General features: G+C 43.2%; 2 protein-coding genes and 1 pseudogene across 3 annotated transcripts; 1 reads left to right on the forward strand and 2 right to left on the reverse strand.

The window, feature by feature from the left end:
* Nucleotides 1-182: 182 nt before the first annotated feature.
* On the reverse strand, nucleotides 183-20,881 carry PAF1 (PAF1 homolog, Paf1/RNA polymerase II complex component). Its single transcript, XM_084860876.1, has 14 exons — nucleotides 20,615-20,881; nucleotides 20,271-20,300; nucleotides 3,765-3,857; nucleotides 3,325-3,446; nucleotides 3,166-3,232; nucleotides 2,974-3,075; nucleotides 2,782-2,887; nucleotides 2,621-2,689; nucleotides 2,438-2,541; nucleotides 2,237-2,353; nucleotides 2,022-2,150; nucleotides 1,026-1,131; nucleotides 829-919; nucleotides 183-750 (listed from the first exon to the last, which is right to left on the reverse strand). The coding sequence occupies exons 1-14, from the start codon at nucleotides 20,659-20,661 to the stop codon at nucleotides 323-325; spliced, it is 1,611 nt and encodes a 536-aa protein (XP_084717002.1). The 5' UTR covers nucleotides 20,662-20,881; the 3' UTR covers nucleotides 183-322.
* Nucleotides 3,865-7,829, forward strand: LOC311610049 (intraflagellar transport protein 20 homolog). Its single transcript, XM_084860904.1, has one exon. The coding sequence runs from the start codon at nucleotides 6,021-6,023 to the stop codon at nucleotides 6,282-6,284; it is 264 nt and encodes an 87-aa protein (XP_084717030.1). The 5' UTR covers nucleotides 3,865-6,020; the 3' UTR covers nucleotides 6,285-7,829.
* Nucleotides 8,022-10,507, reverse strand: LOC311633785 (adrenodoxin-like; annotated as a pseudogene). Its single transcript has 2 exons — nucleotides 10,499-10,507; nucleotides 8,022-9,387 (listed from the first exon to the last, which is right to left on the reverse strand). The product of its transcript is annotated as an adrenodoxin-like (transcript).
* Nucleotides 20,882-20,941: the final 60 nt, after the last annotated feature.

Here is a 20,941-nt window from a genome sequence, read left to right on the forward strand (position 1 = left end):
TTGGAAAAAAAAAAAAAAAAAAAAAAAAAAAAAAGGATTCTGATCTTTGTTATGCTACATTTCATTGAAAACCTGTGGCCTTTGCTTCTGTGCCATTAAGCTGAGGCCACTGAGTACCTGGGGTAGGGATGGAGAGGGTGACGGAGTGGGAGGGGGAGATGTAGGCAGAAGGAGACCATAAGGACTGGGAAGGGGAGAAACTGGTTTTATTAACAGCAAAGGTTTGGAGGAGGGAAGGGAAACATTGAAAGGCTCACAAATACACCACAGAAAAGTGCCTTCCTGTGCATAATAATCATGTCTGCGCCAGCCCTGAAAGGATTCAGTCACTGTCACTGTCTGCTTCGCTGGAATCAGAAGCTGGGGCTTCACTGCCATCCTCCTGGGCTGAGTGCTCGCTGCCGCTGGGGAAGGGACTGGCGCTGCCGCTGGGGCTGCGGCTGCGGCTGCGGCTGGGACTGGGGCTCCGCTGGTCACCTCCATCGCTGCCACTCTCTGAATCATTGTCGCTGCCACGGGCCCGTCCTCCGTCCTCATCATCAGAGTCTGCGTCCTCTGAATCCGCGTCACTGCCGAAGATCTCCTCTTGGTCCCGGGCCGCTCGGGCCTCATCCTCACTGCTCTCCTCGCCGCTACCACTCTTGTCACTTGCTTCATCCCTGTCACCCTCTTCCCGCTCACTCTCACTGCCTGAGCGTTCATCCTCACTGCCTTCTTTCTCACTGCTGCTGTCCTTCTCTTGCTCCTCATCTGTGAGAGAACAGAAAGAAGTGAGACCCAGTTTCCCACCCTCCCAGAGTTCCCAGGGATTAGCCCATGCAGCTTTACCTGAGCCCCCAGCTTCTTTCTCTTCTGTCTCCATTTCCTCTTCCTCCTCTTCCTCAGGTTCATGGTTCTCCAGCTGGGCCTTCCGTGCCTCCTGGGAAGCAGCAGGGGGGAAGGGAAAGTATTCTATCAGGTTTCTGTGTCCCTTTTACCCACCACCACACTCCCCTTGGGTGCCCTGAGCCAGTGGTAATTGTTACCTGGGCTTCTAATTCCTTCTCATTCATGTCCCGGTGTTTGACCACAAGCAGGGCATTGGTACCCGACTGAACCCCAGCCTTGGCCCTGCGCTTACTTAGGCGGACCCTGCAGTGGGCAAGTTGGGGAGGGGTGTGGAAGATTCAGTTAAAACCCCCCAGTGAGAACTCCAACGTGGTTCTTCAATTCCTCACCAATGCATAGCCCAGAACAGATGAGAATAAATACAGATTTAATAAGGGAGATTAAACTCTAGTTTGGGGCAGGTGAGGGGCAGTTTGGTTGCTCTGCACTTCATAAAGTGTGTGTATAAATTTTAATGTGAATTAGTTACCAATGCTTAAAAACATAGACCCTAAATGTCTGGTTTAGGGAAAATATGAATCTATGGCCCCACCAGGTCTTTTTGCTTCCTACAACTTATCAGCAATGGATTGGAATCTTTTGTTGAGCTGGGTTGAGGTGCCCCTTGGAGAATGCCAACAGTTCTAGGTCACCCAGATCCCACCAGCCCATTGTGCCTTCTTTCAAATTTCCTGCTTGGCTTACAGGATCAGAATTTGTAATCTCTACTTAAAATTCAAGGTCACACTTTTTTCCAACCCTTACACCAAAGGCATCAGCCAAAAATAAACTTTTAGCCATCGGAGAAGAGTTTTTGGGGTCACATTTTTTAACTTGGGTATCTAGGATCTCATTTTAAATATGCTAATTTTATGTATAATCCAATACTTTAGCTATGTTTACTTTCACATGAAATCTCTTAATATCGGGAAATTTGGCTGTCTACCCTACACAAGAGGTCTAAAGAGCTCCAGTGTTTATGTAACAACTTTCTCTGTGGGTTACTGTGTTAGAAACAGAGCTAGCCCACATGCATGAGCAGGCTTCTGTGACAAATCTTTAGGTACAAACGTCCTCCAGGGTGGCATATCCTAGGATCTTGACCCTGAAGCACAGGCCCATGCTAATCTGAGGTAGAAATATGTGCCAAGTACCTGGTCTCCAACTCATTGTAGTACACTCCATCACCCTCTCGGAAGATGAAGAAGTAGTTTTCCTCATAACCCTTGCTAGCTTTGTTCTTCACATTCCAGTTATATTCCCGAGCAATCTTGTAGTCATATCTGAGGATGAGGGGGACAGGGTTAGCCCCATTTGTTCCCTATGAGGGAGAAAGGGATACACACTTCTCGGTCCACAACCCACGCACACATCATCCGGTGCATAATCCATCTCCTCCTCCTGGTCCCGCTTTCGTTTCTTCAACGTCTCTTCCACAGGCAGGAAGTAGGCCACAAACTGGTTCCCTTCCTCGTCCATCATGCCCCTGATTGGGGAAGAGGAAAAGCAGTGATAAATGAGGACAAAGGGCAATGAGAAATAGGCCAAGGTTGGCAGCAGTGCCACTTACCTGATCATGGCTTGAGACATCATCTCCAATGCAGCTGCACCACTCGTGTCCTTGGGGGCTGGGTCAGAGTCAAAGATTACCTGAGCGCATGGATTAATCCACATCTGTGGACAGAGGACACTGGAGTTAGAAGTGAGACATGCAGAGATGACACAACTCTGCCTCCTGTGTACCAAATCTGACCTTAAAGTCTGGGAAGACGGGCATGACCTCTACCGGTGTCACTCGGGGCTTGCTGTAATGCTGGGAGATCTGGTAGGAACACAAACAGGGTGAGGAGGAGGATGATGAAGAGTTTTGAAGCCACCTCTTTTTCTGCCTCCCCATCTTAGTCCTTCAGTTACCGACTTCTGGGCATCCTCAAAAGTCTTCTCAATGGCTGTTATCTGGCTATCCCTATCTTTGTAAATTTCTTCCTCAGTGAACTGCTGTTTTACAGAAACCCCAATCCTAGGGGTGAAGAGAAAGAAAGGCTTTTAGGGACCACTGGACACACCTGAAATTTCCACGTTTCCTCCCTACCTACCACAACTTACTTGACCTCAGGCTTCTCATTGGAGACACCATAACGGTTGAACTCGGTGGAGATATACTCTGTCTTCCGCATCCATGGCACCACCTTTGCATGCTGCTGAGACCTAAAGTGGAGGATCAGGCACTTCAGGACCTCACCACCCTCTTCCATTGGAGCCAGGGCCCAGTCCCCACTCAGCATCCTATCCCCTTACCTCTTGGAGCTAGTGGGGGCCTGAATCTCCTCTTCCAGAAGCTTCTCATCAGCTGGATCTAAGAGTACTAGAGGAGAGTAAGGGAGTAAGAAACGATGATAGAGGTCCAGGCCTGGCCTTTGCTAGCCTAAAGGAGGCCCTCCCTGCCTCCCTACATACCATTGGGGTCAATGCGGTAGGTGTCAGGATTGATGAGATCGATGGTGACCCCCAGGTCTGGCTCAGTCAGGAGGTCATGTTTGTGCTGTTTTTCCAAGGAAGTTGCTTTGTACTGAACGAACCTAGGTAGGGAAACATGCCCATTATGGTTTCCTGACTCAGCTTTACCCCTCAAATCCCTGCTTCACAGAGGCTAAATTTCTACAGGGAGGAACTCAGTGGAATGTTCCCCCATGTTCAAGTCCAAATACTGGTTCTCCAATGGGAAGAAACTTGGACACTGCTTGCTCATTAACAAATATTTACCAGGCACCTACTACTATAGTATGCACAAGGTACTGTTCTAGGCCCAGAGGAGAGAACAGTCAACGAGAAGCAGTCTTTGCCTGCAAGGCGCTCATACTCTTGAGTTATTTCCCATTCCCAATCTTAAATCTCACCTGTTCTGGTCGAAAGGGTAGGTAATAAACTTGGGGTCGAAGGGGATGTCAGGGAGGCTATTGCAGTACTTGACTCGGCAGACCACTCCAGATCTAGGAATAGAATGGCTCCTTTAAAAAGCTACTCTGAAGGCCAAAAGAAAAAGCATCAAACGCAACTCAAACTACAGTAAGTAGAGAGGAGACAACACAAAAAAGACCTAAAACAACATTAAATAATATAAAGTGTGGTATAAAAATGTAATCCTTATAGAATATATTTGAATTTAAATGCCTATTAGCTTTAACTGCTAGTGATTGACATAAACCTCAAAAAGTACAAAAAAGAGAAAGAACCCAAACAAAATACTAGAGAAAGCCAGCAAACCACAAGAAAGGAACAAAGGAGAGCTATTAAAAAGACCAAAAAACAATGAACAAAATGGCAATAAGTGCATACTTATCAATAATTTAAATGTAAATGGATTAAGTACTCCAATAGATATTATGGCTGACTAGATTAAAAAACATGACCCTAATTTGAAGAACAAGAATAGATCCAGAGATAAATGGCAGGGGAGGGGGAGTTAGCAACCAAAGGACTTGTATGTATGCATATTAGTGGACACAGACACTGGGGCAGTGGGGGTTGCCCAGGGTGGGAATGGCTAGGGAAGGGAGTGTCAATGGTTCAATTCCAGTCAGGGCACATGCCTGGGTTGCAGACCAGATCCCCAGTAGGGGGCATGCAGGAGGCAGGCAATCAGTGTTCTCTCTCATTGATGTTTCTCTCTCCCTCCCTAAAATCAATTAAAAAAATATTTTTTTAAAACATACACTGTCCCAGCTGACGTGGCTCAGCGGCTGAGTGTCCACCTGTGAACCTGGAGTTCACGGTTAGATCCCCAGTTGGGGCACATGCCCGTGTTGCAGGCTCGATCCCCAGTAGATCAATGATTCTCTCTCATCGCTGATGTTTTACCTCTCTCCCCTTCCTCTCTGAAATAAAAATATATCTATAAAAAATAAGACATATACCGGTTGAAAGTGAAAGGATGGAAAAAAGATATCCCATATAAATAGAAACAAAAGGAAAGCTGGAGCCCTGGCCAAGTAGTTCAATTGGTTAGAACAGTAGTCAGCAAACCACGGCTTGCAAGTCACATGTGACTCTTTGGCCCCTTGAGTGTTCTGACGCTACTTCTTCAAAATAGATTCACCCAGGCTGAAAACCAACTTCTGCACATGGGCTACGAAGTTTGTACCCTGTTTCCCCTAAAATAAGACTGTGTTACATTAATTTTTGCTCCCAAAGATGCGCTAGGTCTTATTTTCAGGGGATGTCTTATTTTTCCATGAAGAAGAATACGGTACACATTTATTGTTAAATGAAATAAAGGAAATTTATTACCTGTATACGGTACGGTAGTACAGTAGTTGTCAACACAAACCAGACAAACTGTGAATCCTACAGTATCAAGAATTTACTCATTTATTCAATGACAATCATGTCATCATCTTCTGGAACATCATCATAACAATCCAATTCCTGAATTTCCTGGTGAATTTCTTGTGTCTCCATTTCTTTCAGAATCAGTGGACCAAATCTCTCATGTTTAGCCTAGGGGGGCCTTATTTTTGGGGGGATGCCTTATATTTCACTCAGAAGGAAACCTGTAAGTAGGTCTTATTTTCGGGGAAACACAGTATGTGTGCGCCCGCACGTGGTATTTTGTGGAAGAGCCACACTCAAAGGGCCAAAGAGCTGCATGTGGCTTGAAAGCTGCGGTTTGCCGACCACTGGGTTAGAGCATTGTTCTGATATGCCAAAGTTGCAGATTCAATCCCCAGTCAGGGCACATCAACCAATGAATGCATAAATAAGTGGAACAATAAATGTTTCTCTCTAAAAATCAGTAAATATGTTTTTTATTTTTTAAATGTTTTTATTTATTTGTAGATAGAGTGGAAGAGAGAGAAACATCTATGAGAGCGAACATTTATCAGTTGCCTCGTGCACATTCCCTACTGAGGATCAGGCCTGCAACCTAGTCATGTGTCCTGAACTGGGAATCAAACCTGGGACCTCTAGGTCTATGGGTCGATGCTTAATCCACTGAGCCACATCAGACAGGCTATAATTTTCAATAAAAATTAAATAAACTGTAGCAGTGGCAGCAGCTGAGATTGGTGGGCCAGGTACTGCAGCCATGGACCGAAGAAAGAAACTACCTTCAGCCTGGGCTGCCAAGTGCCACCACTGCAAGGTCGGAAGCTATGGACAAGGACATCCTGGGTGAAGCAGAGCTACACTTTGATGAACTGAACAAGCTGCAGATGTTGGGCCCAGAGGTTACCCAGACCATAGAGCTCAAAGAAGAGTATAAGGGCTTTATGGACAAAATTGGCCAATTTCAGAAAATAGTTGGTTTACTTGAGCTTGTTGACCAACTTACAAAAGAAGCAGAAAATGAGAAGATGAAGGCTTTTGGTGCTCAGAATTTGCTCAAATCTATAGCAAAGCAGAGAGAAGCCCAATAGCAATAACTCCAAGCACTAATAACAGAAAAGAATGCAGCCTGAAAGGTATCGGATTGAATATGAAGCTTTGTGTAAAGTAGAAGCAGAACAAAATGAATTTATTGGCCAATTTATTTTCCAGAAATGAACTGAAAATTTCATATAGCAAGAGAGCAGAAAAACAAAAAAACCTCTGCACCATTACATTGACTTTGACTAAGGACCCACATGTAGCATGTGAGATGGTGTGAGTGATGCATCATCTATGAAGGCAATAAAATAAATCTAGGGAGGCCTTGTTTCTAATGCCAGTGCATATCTGGTACACACCCATGACCGTGGTAGCCCAGGTTCTCACCTCTTGCATTCTTAGTCTGAAATAAGCAGTCTGTAAACTTTGATTTTTTGTTTGTGTAAATTCACAAAGCTTTGGAGGAAAAAGCAATAAATTATTGTTTTCAAATGGCAAGAAAATAGACTTTAAAACAAAAAATGTAAAGACAAACAAGGACATTACATAATTATAGAATAATATAGAGGGTAAATCCAAGAAGAGAATAAAGCAATTATAAATATCTACATACCCAACATAGGTGCACCTAAATATATAAAGCAAATATTAATGGACATAAAGGGAGAAATCCACAGTAATAAAATATAGTAGGTAACTTTAATACTCCATTCACATCAATGGGTGAGTTCATCAAGACACAAAATTAATAGGGAAATAATGGCCTTAAATGTCACATTAGACAGATGGACTTAATGGACATTTATAGAATGTTTCATCCCAAAAGCTGCAGAATGCACATTTTCAAATTGCACATGGCAGCTGAAACCAGTTTGGCTCAGGGGATAGAGCCTAGGCCTGCAGACTGAAGGGTCCAGGTTTGATTCCGGTCAAGGGCATGTACCTTGGTTGCAAGCATATCCCCAGTAGGGGGTGTGCAAGAGGCAGCTAATTGATGTTTCTCTCTCATTGATGTTTCCAACTCTCTATCCCTCTCTCTACCTCTCTGTAAAAACTCAGTAAAATATATTTTTAAAATAAAATGCACATGGCACACCCTCTAGTAGACTAAGACCACAAAACAAGCCTTAAATTCAAAAAGATTGAAATCATTATCAAGCATCTTTTTTAACCTCAATATCATCAAACTAGTAATCAACTACAGCAAGAGAACTGGAAAAAACAAATACATGGAGACTAAACAGCATGCTATTAAATGAATGGATAAAAAAGGAAATCAAGAACTATCTTGAGCCGGGACCGGTTTGGCTCAATGGATAGAGCGTCGGCTTGGGAACTGAAGGGTCCCGGGTTCGATTCCGGTCAAGGGCATGTGCCTTGGTTGTGGGCATATCCCCAGTAGGGGGTGTGCAAGAGGCAGCTGATCGATGACTCTCTCTCATTGATGTTTCTAACTATCTCTCTCCCTTCCTCTCTGTACAAAATCAATAAAATATATTAAAAAAAAAAAAAAACTATCTTGAAAGAAAACAACTTTTCAAGATTTACTGAATGCAGTAAAAGCAGTTCTAAGAAGAAAGTTCATAGTTATACAGGCCTACCTCAAAAAAATGAGAAAAATCCCAAAAGCCCTGGCCAGTATGGCTCACTTGGTTAGATGTCATCCTGGGCACCAAAGGGTTGCTGGTTCAATTCCCAGTCAGGGCACATGTCCTGGCAGCAGGCATACAGGAAGCAGCCAATTGATGTTTTGCTCTCACATTTATGTTTCTCTCTCTAAAAATAACTTTCATTCCTCCAGTTTAGTCCCAACTTCTTTCAAAACACAATACAACAGTAAAACCTAGCCCTTCTTAAAAGATTGAGATCAAACTTATTTGACAGAGTTACATTGCCTATGCTCAGACTTGAAACTTTTCACTGAATAAAATTTTGAAATATTTATAAGGTTACAACTATCTTTGAAATTAATCAGTGAACAAAGCAACAGTATTTTTTCCATTCACATTCACACTAATTACTATTCTAAATAAGATATTCATAATTTCTTCAGTTTCAATCTAAACATTAAATTTGTAGTAATAGGATGTGGGTTCTGGTACAATTTCCTAATTCACTGTATGGCCCTAGACAAGTGATCTTGGATCTCTGCCTTCACCTGCATCTCACAGGGACAGTGCCTTTTTAAACCTACTTTATAGGCAACTAGGCATAGAATTCATATGAAAATATTTTGCTAAAGTTGCTAAATATATTTGATAAAATATGTTTTCTAATATTTGATTTGCTTTTTATAATTTAAACAAAATAAAGATTGCATACTTTCGGACTACAAAATTCAATAGTTATACAAGGTGAATTAAAGTAGTAAAGCAGGTCATAATAGTAAACCCATTCATCCACGCTCTCATTTAATTAAGAAATAGTAATTATAAAAATGGGTAAAATTTTGTGAAAATCTTCCCATTTATTCTATCTTGGGAGGTCTTGCCCATATCAATGGATTGTCTGGCATCAGACATGGCATCTGGTACTTGCACAGTCATTTTGTCCACAGACTTTGTCAAACAGATTTAGCAGCCCAACCGGGATCTATCTGTTAGCCCGTACACCAGATCAAGCAAGTCATTCTCCTCATCAGTGATTGCTTCTAATTTCTCGTATATGTGCTTTCCAAAGATGAGGTGGCAGGTGGAGCAAGCCAAGGTTCCCTCGCATGCACCAAAACCATCAGTATCTAGATTATTTTTAATCACAACATCTAGCAGAGAGTCACCGATTTTTCCTTTGGTTGTTAAATTTTTCATCGTCTCGGTTTAAAAAGTGGACTGTTATTTTATCTTCTGAGCTGCAACGCGCCTGGGCCAACAGGCTCAGTGGCCGCCTCACAGCGCCGCCGCTCGCCCAGCTCCCAGGGAGGCCGCTGGCTCCCACGAGGCCCTGGCGACCAGCAGCCACTGCCGGGCCGCCCCGCCCACGGCCGGCTGCGGAGGAGGCGCGCAGAAGCCGGGCACCACCACCACCACTCCACCCCCCACCCCCGCGGCGGCCATAGCGCAAGAGGCTCCCGAGTGTGGGCTTCACGCCGGGGCCGCGGGGCCGTGCGGGCTGGGGCTGGAGAGGCAGCGCGGACTCTAAAAATAAATTCTTGTTCTAGCCAGTTTGGCTCAGTATACAGAGAGCATTAGCCTGCAGACTGAAGGGACCAGGGTTCTATTCTGGTCAAGGGCACATGCCCGGGTTGCAGACTGGATCCCTAGTAGGGTATGTGTGCAGAAGGCAGCCAATTAATGATTCTCATCACGCATGTTTCTATCTCTCCCTCCCTCTCCTTTGCTTTCCGAAATCAATAAAAATATTTTTAAGCCAATTCTTAAAAGTCTTTTAAAAAGGAAAATCCAAATGAACAATCTAACTCTATACCTAAAGGAAGTAGAAAAGAACAAAAAACAAAACAAAACAAAACCCAAAGTAATCAGAAGGAAGGAAATAGGTCAGAATGGAAAGAGAAATTTTAAAAACAATAAAAAAGATCAATTAGACTAAAAGCTGATTCCTTGAAAAGATAAACAAAATTAACAAACCTTTGGTAAAGAAGGCCCAATAAAATCATAAATGAAAGAGAAGGTACATCCAACACCAGCAATAAACAGACTCACTCAAAAAATACAATTATATGCCATCAAATTTGACAATCTAGAAGAAATGGATAAATTTCTAGAAATGACATAACCTCCTTAGACTGAACCAGACTGAAATAGAAAATCTAAAAAGACCAATTACTGGCAATGAAATTGAAGTAGTAATAAAAAAATAAACTCTCAACAAATAAAAGTCCAGGACCAAATGGCTTCATAGGTGAATTCTACCAAACATTCAGAGTTAACATCAATCCTTAAAGTATCGCCAAAAATTGAAGAGGAAGGAACACTTCCAAATTCATTCTACAGAGACAGTATTACCTTAATACTGAAACCAAACACATTACAAAAAAAGGGAGCATTTGAGGTCTTGCTTTCTTACATGTTAGCTTGGCTCAAATAAACTCTTATAAAAAGTCAAAAAAAGGAAAGATCCAAGATCGTGGCGTAAGTAAACATCTAAACTGCTGCCGTGCACAACAATTTCAAAACTACAACTAAAAGAAAAACCGTCTATCACCCAGAACCACGGGAAAGCTGGCTGACTGGAAGTTCTACAACTAGACTGAAAGACAAAAGAGCATTCAGGGCACAAGCGCTGAAAAACTGAGGTACAGGGGCACTCGAGCCATACGGGCTGGTGGCGGATCCTGGCTGGCGGCGGATCCTGGCTGGCGGCACGTGTTGCTTTCTTCAACCCGAAGAGAGACAAGCTTTCAATCTCTCTGAAATCCAGTTTCTGGGTAGAAGCTGGACTGTCTGTCATTGGGTCAGAAAGTGAGGGTAGCTTGCTTGCAGAGCTGCGCGCAAGAATAATTATAATTGTTTGCTGTGCTGGGGTGCAAGACACGGGGACGCTGTCAGAAAGACTGGCAGCCATCGCTTTTTGCCACGCCCTAGCCTAGTGACACTCTGAGATACCACCCTGCACAATCTACAAACACACCCAAGCTCCAAGCAGTGGCTTTTGCATATGAATGGCCTTCTCTATTGCAGTTTAACCTAGCAAACTTGCAACCTGGTACAGACAGCTCCAAAGCCTCCAAGCTCCAAGCAGTGAGGAGAGGGCGTGGTTCTCCCTGTAGCTCCTGCAGGGTGGCCTCAGACAGTAGCTGAACTGCACCCCCATTGGAGATCCAGAAGCGTGTACCTAGTGGTCAGTGTGAGACACCAGATTTTAACTCCTCTCATAAGTGACACATTCGGGAGGCAGACTCGATGAGCACCAAAGCCCCACTGAAACAAGGCCTACACCATAAGCCTGTCTCCAGCACAGCAGTTCTTCCATTATAGACACAGCAGGTCCCCACAGCCAATTGACCTAGAGGTCAATTCCTCCCAGTGCATCAACAGCAATTAAGGCTTAACTACACCAAGACTTTTCACTCAGCCCACAAAGGGGTGTACCAAGAACAACTACCTCGGGTGATTGAGGAAGCTGAGCTACTGGCCCCTATAGGTCACCTACCACACAAAGCCACTCCATCAACACAGGGAGGCAGCCAAAATGCGGAGACACAGAAGCATATCACGAATGGGAGAGATGGAGGAGAGTAAACTACTGGACAACACAGTTCAGAACCACGTTTATAAGGTTACTCAAGAATCTTCTAAAAAACCGCTGAGGTAAGAGATGAGCTAAAAAGATTATTGTAGAAGGCCAGGCAAGAGAAGATAATATTTGGACCAGGTGGTATGGGAAGAAGAGGTAAGCAACAAAACCAGCCTCAGGACTAGCAGCATTGAATAATGACCCCTACCCTGGTGCCAGCCAATCAATCAGTGGAGACCACAAACCTGAAAGGACACCCCTGGAAAACTGCTGAATATTCTACTAAGATCTTCTTCTGGGACCTCCCCTAAAATCTCTACCCTGAAACCCTTAGGACCAAGAACCCAGTGTGCTCTCCTTCTGGGGAGCATGCCGCACCTTCTACCTATATCCCCCATCAATCCCCAGGAACCATTAGCTTTCTTGCTCACAAGCTCCAAGTGCTCTTCCTTTACCTTTATAACTTGTTTCCTAAGCCCATTTTTTTTTCTAGGAATTACTTTAGCTACCCCTGTGATTTACCAAATAAATGTTCTCTTAAAAAAAAAAAAAAAAAAAAAAAAAAAAAAAAACGCTGAGAAACTTGAAGAGACCTTCAAGGACCTTAATGAGAATGCCAAAAAAAAAAAAAAAAAAAAAGGAAAAGGACAGTCAGAAATAAAGCATACACTGTCTGAAATAAAGAATATATACAATAGAAACTCAACTGTAGAAGAACATACCCCAAAAGTCAAACCAAAGATCTGGAATATGAGGAAACAAAAAGCACCGAACCAGAGAGGCAGAAAGAAAGAAGAATCCAAAAGTGTGAGGATAGTGTAAGGAGCCTCTGGGATGGCTTTAAGCGTACCAACATCTGGATTTTTGGGGTGCCAGAAGAAGAGAGAGAGCAGGATATTGAAGGCCTACTGAAAGAAATAATGACAGAAAACTTTCCCTAGCTGGTGAAAGAAATAGACTTACAAGTCCAGGAAGTACACAGAACCCCAAACAAGAGGAATCCAAAGAGGACCACACCAAGACACATCATAATTAAAATGCCAAGAGCAAAAGACAGAGAATCTTTTTTTTTAATACATTTTATTGATTTTTTAATATATTTTGATTTTTTACAGAGAGGAAGGGAGAGAGATAGAGAGCTAGAACGTCAATGAGAGAGAAACATTGACCAGCTGCCTCTTGCACACCCTCTATCGGGGATGTGCACACAGCCAAGGTACATGCCCTCGACCGGAATTGAACCCGGGACCTTTCAGTTCGCAGGCTGACGCTCTATCCACTGAGCCAAACCGGTCTCAGCCAAAGAGAGAATCTTAAAAGCAGCAAGGGGAAAACAGTTAGGAGAGAAACCAGGATGGCAGCATAGGTGAACGCCTAACTGCAGCCTCACACAACAATTTCAAAAAAATACAACTAAAATACAAAATGGACATTATCCAGAACTACAGGAAAGTTGACTGACAGAAAATTCTACACCTAGAAGGAAAGAGAAAACCAGAAGGAAAATCAGAGGAGCTGTAAAAGCCTAAGGTACGGAGACACGGTGCGCGCATGGGGAGAGGACGGAGCCAGAGAGGAGGGGCAGCTGAGTGCTGGCTGGCATTCCTTAGCAGGAAGGAGATAAAAGCTCCGGACTGTGCTGAACCCCAGTTCCTACTGCACTGAACCCCAGTTCTGGGCGAGACCCTGGGGCCCAGGCTCATACAGAGGGATTCTAGGCTGTAAGGCAGAAACTCAGGGGAGCGGCGAAAGGCAGAGCCCCGGAGTCACGCACATTGCGCACAGAGGATGGACTGTTGACTCTGCTGCTAGATTTCCCTAGCAGGAAGGAGACAAAAGCTCCGAACTGTGCTGAGCCCCAGTTCCAACTGCACTGAACTCCAGTTCTAGGCCAAACCCTGGGGACCGAGGCTCATACGGAGGGAATCTGGGCTGTAAGGCGGAAACTCGGGAGCGGCGAAAGACAGAGTTCCGGAGGCACGCACGTTACACACAGAGGATGAACTGTTGACTGTGCCGCTGGATTGTCCTAGCGGGAAGGAGACAAAAGCTCGGGACTGCACTGAACCCCACTTCCAACCCCACTCCAAAGTGCACTGAACCCCAGTTCCGGGCTCATTGGGAGAGAGTCTAGACTGTCTGGTAGCGGGCAAAATTCAAGGGCACCTTTCTCTCAGAGGTGCTTGCAGGGAGTACCAAAGCAGGGAGTATCAAAGGACACTGAGGAACACCGAGACTCAGGAACCTCATAGGGCGGGACTGACAGGAAGCCAAGGCTGTAGGCTCCACCTTGAAACTCTGCCCCATCCAAGCTGAACACTTGAGACTTTTGCAATTTTCCAAGTCTAGTCAAATAAGGCTGTCTCCCGGCATAGACACAGCTGATCCTCACAACCAATTGGCCTGGAGGTCAGTTCCTCCCAGTGATAACAACAACAATCAAGACTTAACTACAATAAGGCTGTACACACAGTCCACAAAGGGGTGCACCAAGAGTGTCCACCTCAGGTAACTGGGAGGCTGACCCACTGAACCATATAGGACACCTTAGCACACAAAGCCACCCTACCAACTCAGGAAAGCTGCGAAAATGCCGAGACAAGGAAACAGATCACAAACGAAAGAAATGGAGGACAACAAGTGACTGGATATAGAATTCAAAACCACGGTTATAAGGTTTTTCAAGAATTTCCTAGAAAAGGCCAATAAAATAAACGAGACCTATGAGGATATGAAAAGGGAAAGGGATCAACTAGAAATAAAAAGGGATCAGCTAGAAATAATACATTGTCTGAAATAAAAAATATTATACAGAGTCCTAAAAACAGAATGGAAGATCACAAGAATCAAGTCGAAGATTTGAAACATAGCCAAAACCGGTTTGGCTCAGTGGATAGAGCATCAGTCTGTGGACTGAAAGGTCCCAGGTTCGATTCCGGTCAAGGGCATGTACATTGGTTGTGGGCACATCCCCGGTAGGGGGTGTGCGGGAGGCAGCTGGTCGATGTTTCTCTCTCATCGACGTTTCTAACTCTCTATCCCTCTCCCTTCCTCTCTGTGGAAAATCAATAAAATATATTAAAAAAGAAAAAGAAAAAGAAAAAAAAAAGATTTGGAACATAAAGAGCCAGCAGACACTCCTCTGCAAAAGCAAAAAGACAAGAGAATCCAGAAAGTTGAAGATAGTATAAGAAACCTCTGGAACAACTTCAAGCGAACCAACATCAGAATTATGGGGGTCCCAGAAGAAGAGAGAGAGCAAGATACTGAAAACCTACTGAAAGAAATAGTGACAGAAAACTTCCCCTACCTGGTAAAAAAAAAATTAGACTTACAAGTCCAGGAAGCGCACAGAACCCCAAACAAAAGGAATCCAAAGAGGACCATACCAAGACAAATCATACTTAAAATTCCAAGAGCAAAAGACAAAGAGAGAATATTAAAAGCAGCAAGAAAAAAGAAGGCAATTACCTATAAAGGAGCAACTATACAACTGTCAGCTGATTTCTCAACAGAAACCATGCAGGCCAGACGGGAATGGCAAGAAATATTCAAGGTGATGAAAAGCAAGAACCTACAGCCAAAAATACTTTACCCAGCAAAGCTATCACTCAGAATCAAAGGCCAGATAAAGAGCTTCACAAATAAAAAAAAGCTAAAGGAGTTCATCACCACCAAACCAGAATTATATGAATTGCTGAAGGGGGTTCTTTAGGAAGAGGAAGAAAATAAAGATAAAAACTATGAACAACAAATACGTAACTATCAAGTAAATCTAAAAACCAAGGGAATTAAAAAATCTGATGAACTATGAATATAATAGAATCAGAGGTATGGAAAGGGAGTAAACTGACGATTCTCAGGGAAAAGGGAAGTGGGGGGTGCGGGAAGAGACTGAACATAAACTGTGCACCTATGGATGAAGACAATGAGGGGTGGGGGAAAGGCAGAGGGTGAGGTGGGAACCTGGTGGAGGGGAGCAATGGAAGGAAAAAAAAAGTGAGGAACATTTGTAATAATATGAATAAAGATTTAAAATTAAAAAAAAAACACAAAACAGTTAGTTACCTACAAGGGAGTACCCATACGACTGTCAGCTGATTTCTCAACAGAAACTATGAAGACCATAAAGGAGTGACAAGAAATATTCAAAGTGATGAACAGCAAGAACCTACAACCAAGATTACTCTACCCAGCAAAGCTATCATTCAGAATTGAAGGTCAGATAAAGAGCTTCACAGATAAGAAAAAGCTAAAGGAGTTCATCACCACCAAACCAGGATTATATGAAATGCTGAAGGGTATTCTTTAAGAAGAGGAAGAAGAAAAAGACAACGGTAAAAATTATGAACAACAAAAAGGCATTAAAATACATACCTACCAACAAGTGAATCTAAAAATCAAGTGAATAAAAAATCTGAAGAACAGAATGGACTGGTGAATATAATAGAATCAGGGACATAGAAAGGGAGTGGATTGACAATTTTCAGTGGGAAAGGGTCTGAGGGGTGCAGGAAGAGATTGGACAAAAATCTTACACCTATGGATGAAGACAGTGGCGGGGGGTAAGGGCATGGGGTGGGGTGGGGAATCAGATGGAGGGGAGCTATGGGGGATGTTTACCTGTAATAATCCGAACAATAAATATTATATTTTTAAAAATAAAAAAATTTAAATTTAAATTTTTTTTAAAAAGTCAAAAAAAGAGCCCTACCCAGGTTTGCTCAGTGGATAGAGCATTGGCCTGGGGACCAAAGAGTCCCGGGTTCAATTCCAGTCAAAGGAACACATACCTTGGTTGCAGGCTCCTCCTCAGCCCTAGCCCTGGTCAGGGTACGTGCAGGAGATAATAGATGTGTTTCTCTCACATCTATGTTTCTCTCTCTCTTTCCCTCTCTCTTCTACTTTCCCTAAAAATCAATGGATGGAAAAACTATCCTCAGGTGAGGATTAACAACAAAAGTTAAAAAAAGAAAAAGAGCCGAAGCCGGTTTGGCTCAGTGGATGGAGCGTCAGCCTGCGGACTGAAAGGTCCCGGGTTCAATTCCAGTCAGGGGCATGTACCTTGGTTGCGGGCACATCCCCAGTAAGAGGTGTGCAAGAGGCAGCTGATCGATGATTCTCTCTCATCGATGTTTCTAACTCTCTGTCCCTCTCTCTTCCTCTCTGCAAAAAATCAATAAAATATATTTTTTTTAAAAAAGAAAATTACTAGCTAATATCTTTGATCAACATAAATGCAAACAAAATATTACCAAACTGGACTCAACTATACATTAAAAGGGTTATACACCATGACCAAGTAGGATACCACTGATGTAAAGATGGTTCAATATCAGTAAATCAGTGTGACACATCAAGTTAAAAAAAAAAAAAAGAATAGAAACCGGTTTGGCTCAGTGGATAGACCATCGGCCTGGGGACTAGAAAGTCCCAGGTTCGATTCCTGTCAAGGGTATGTACCTTGGTTGTGGGCACATCCCCAGTGGGGGGGTGCAAGAGGCAGCTGATCGATGATTCTCTCTCATTGATGTTTCTAACTATCTCTCTCTCTTCCTCTCTGTGAAAAATCAATAAAATATATTAAAAATAAAAAATAAAAAGAGCCGAAACCGGCTTGGCTCAGTGGTAGAACGTCGGTCTGCAGACTGAAAGGTCCCAGGTTCAATTCCGATCAGGGGCATGTATGTTGGTTGTGGGCACATCCCCGGTAGGGGGTGTGCAAGAGGCAGCTGGTCGATGTTTTTCTCTCATCGACGTTTTTAGCTCTCTCTCTCTCTCCCTTCCTCTCTGTAAAAAAAATCAATAAAATATATTTTTAAAAATCTAATGAAATAATATAAAAAAATAAAATAAATTAAAAAAGAATAAAAACCATAGGTCATCTCAATAGATTCAGAGAAAACGTTTGATAAAAGTAAGCATCATTTTGGTGGATCAGTGGTCGAACATCGATCCAACAATCAAAAGGTCTCCAGTTCAATTCCCAGTGAAGGCCAGGTTGTGGACTAATCTACACTAAAGAAGACAAAGCTATGTAATAAATCCTAGCCACAGCAATCAGATAGGGGTGTGCAGGAGGCAGCCAATAAATGTTTCTCTCTCATTTATGTTTCCTTCCTCTCTCTCTAAAAATCAATAAACACATAATTTTTAAAAAGCATCATTTTATAAAAACTCTCAACAAACTGCATATGGAAGGAGCATAACATAATAAAGGCTTATATATGCCAAACCCACCTAATATACTCAGTGGTTAAAAGTTGAGAGCTTTTTCTCTAAGATCAGAAATAAGACAAGGATACTCATTGCCACCACTTCTATTCAACGTATTGGAAATCCTAGCCACAGCAATCAGACAAGAAAAAAAGAAAGAAAAAGGCATTTAAATTAGAAAGGAAGAAGTAATACTATTATTTGCAGAAAACATACAATATGTAAAAAATCCTAAATAATCTTGGCAAAAAGAAATTAGAATGAATTCAGTAAAGTTGCAGGATACAGAATCAATATACAGAAATCTGTTGCATTTCTATTATACATACTAACAAATGATAAGGAGAAATGAAGAAAATCCCATTTACAATTGCATCAAAAAGCATAAAACATCTAGGAATAAATTTAACCAAAGGCGTAAAAGACCTGTACTCAGAAAACTGTAAGACATTGAAGAAATAAATTGAAAATGTGAATAAATGGAAGACATACCTTGCTCATGAATTGGAAGGATTAATATTATTAAAATGTCCTTACTACCTAAAGCAAATTATAGAGTCCATGTTATCCTTATTAAAACACCAATGGCAGCCAAAACTGGTTTGGCTCAGTGGATAAAGTGTTGGCCTGCAGACTGGAGGGTCCCAGGTTCGATTTCAGTCAAGGGCACGTACATTGGTTGCAGGCACATCCCCAGTGGTGGGGGGGTGCAGGAGGCAGCTGATTGATGTTTCTCTCTCATCGATGTTTCTAACTCTCTCTCCCTCTCCTTTCCTCTCTGTAAAAACTCAATAAAATATATTTTAAAAAAAACACACACACACCAATGGCATTCCTCTCAGAACTACAATTAATCCTAAAATTTCTATGGAACCACAAAAATATCCAAAGAGCAAAAGAAATTTTGAGAAAGAACAAGGTGGAAGGATGTTCCATATTCCCTGATAAGCTATGAAAGCTACAATAATCGAAACAGTATGGTACTAGCATAAAAACATATATAGATCCCCCAGGCAGTGTTGCTCAGTGGTTGGGTGTCAACCTATGAACCAGAAGGTGGAGGTTCTATTCCCCATCAGGGCACATGCCTGAGTTGTGGGAGGCGTGTAGGGATCTGCTGATCAATGATTATCATCACTGATGGCATTCATATTCTCTCTCTCTCTCTCTCCTCTCCCTTTCTTTCTGAAATCAATAAAAATATATTTTAAAAAGCCAAAACAGCCGGGACCGGTTTGGCTCAATGGATGGAGCGTCGGCTTGGGGACTGAAGGGCCCCGGGTTCGATTCCGGTCAAGGGCATGTACCTTGGTTGCGGGCATATCCCCAGTAGGGGGTGTGCAAGAGGCAGCTGATCGATGACTCTCATTGATGTTTCGAACTCTCTATCTCTCTCCCTTCCTCTCTGTACAAAAATCAATAAAATATATTTTTTTTAAAATAAATAAATAAAAAATAAATCAAAAGCCAAAACATAGCTCTAGTCGGTTTGGCTCAGTGGATAGAGCATCGGCCTGCACACTGAAGAATTCCAGGTTCAATTCTGATCAAGGGCAAATGCCCAGGTTGCAGGCTCCATCCCCAGTAGGAAGTGTACCAATGATTCCCTCTCATTGATGTTTCTATCTCTCTCCCCCTCTCCCTTCCTTTCTGAAATCAATAAAATATATTGAGATAATAATAAATTTTAAAAACAAATTAAAATAAACAAATGGGACTATATCAAACTAAAAAGATTTTGCACAACAAAAGAAACCATCTACAAAATGAAAATGCAACCTACTGAGATAAGACATTCACAAATGACATATCCAATAATGGGTTAATATCCAAAATATATCAGGAACTCATACAACTTAACATCAAACACACACACACACACACACACACACACACAATCCATTTATAGATAGGGAGAGGACCTGAATAGACATTTTTCAAAGAGGACAAATGGCCAACAGACATATGAGAAGATGCTCAATATCATCAGGGAAATGCAAATTAAAACCACTATGATTGTCACCACCCGTCAGAATGAACAAGTGCTGGTGAGGATATAGAGAAAAGGGGACTCTCGTACACTGTTGGTGGGATTGTAAATTAGTGAGGCCACTATGGAAAACAGTACAAAGATTCCTCAAAAAATTAAACCCTATGTTCACTGCAGCATTATTAGTAATAGCCAAGATACAGAAGCAACCTAGATGTCCATCAATAACTGAGTGGATAAAGAACTCCCTCTCTCTCTCTCTCTCTCTCTCTCTCTCTCTCTCTCTCTCTCTCTCTATATATATATATATATATATGTTATTCAGCAATAAGACAGACTAAAAAATTGCCATTTGCGACAACAGGAGTGTACCCAGACGGTGTTATGCTAAATGAAACTAAATGAAATAGAGAAACAAATACCATATGATTCCACTAAAAAAACAACCCACACAAAACAAATGAATAAACGAAACAAAATACAAACAGACCCACGGATAGAACAAGCTAATGGTTGCCAAAGAGGAGGATGGAGGATAAAGAAATAAAAACCGCTGATACGCTGGGTGTGGAAACTGGCCCCACCTGTGTTTCCCACCCCCTGGCCCACACTCTTAGGAAAACAGAAAGGGGCTCACCTCTCAGGCAGAGTCCGGTGGGAATTGGGCCTGGTGGGCAAGAGAGAGACATTGGTAGAAAGGTGAAGACGAGATTGACAGCAGCGTGAAGGGGGCACCTCCAAGTTTTTAAAAGAGGATTGGCCTTCTGAATAAAATCTCCCAAGATTAATTCTCCAACCATTAATTCTCCAACTCCACGGGGGAAGGGATAACACCCCAACCCTAAAGAAACCCCGCTCTACTGAGTGCTCCGTGACGTCACGGACCTGAGGGGCTGGCGACGTTACACGGAGACCCTGAGCCCGACCCCCCGCCCCGCCGAGACGTGGACAGACGATAAAGCTGCAAGGTGAAGCGTCTACCTGTGGCCATCTTCCCGCTGTGCCTGGGTCTGGATGGTGGGAGCCATGGCGACGAGGCGGCAGCCGTCCGGCCCTCGCCGAGCCGCGGGGAGACAAGGTGGGGCGTGCCGCCTTCGACGGACACTTGATCCGAGGCGGCGCTCGGGTAGGCGCCCCGGGCCGGGAGGGGAGCGTCGGGAGGAGGGAGGCTAAGGAGAGCTCCAGCCGGGGCTCCGGAAACGCGCAGCCGCCGACCATCAGCTGCGGGTCCACCAACTGCCGCCAGGCGAAGCGCCCCGACGAATCGCCTCAGGCCGCGAAGGCTTCTGGGAAACAGAGTCCGGGTTG

The sequence above is a fragment of the Pipistrellus hanaki genome (assembly GCF_964339955.1).
Source record: "Pipistrellus hanaki genome assembly, chromosome: 15".
Taxonomy (NCBI): Eukaryota; Metazoa; Chordata; class Mammalia; order Chiroptera; family Vespertilionidae; genus Pipistrellus; species Pipistrellus hanaki.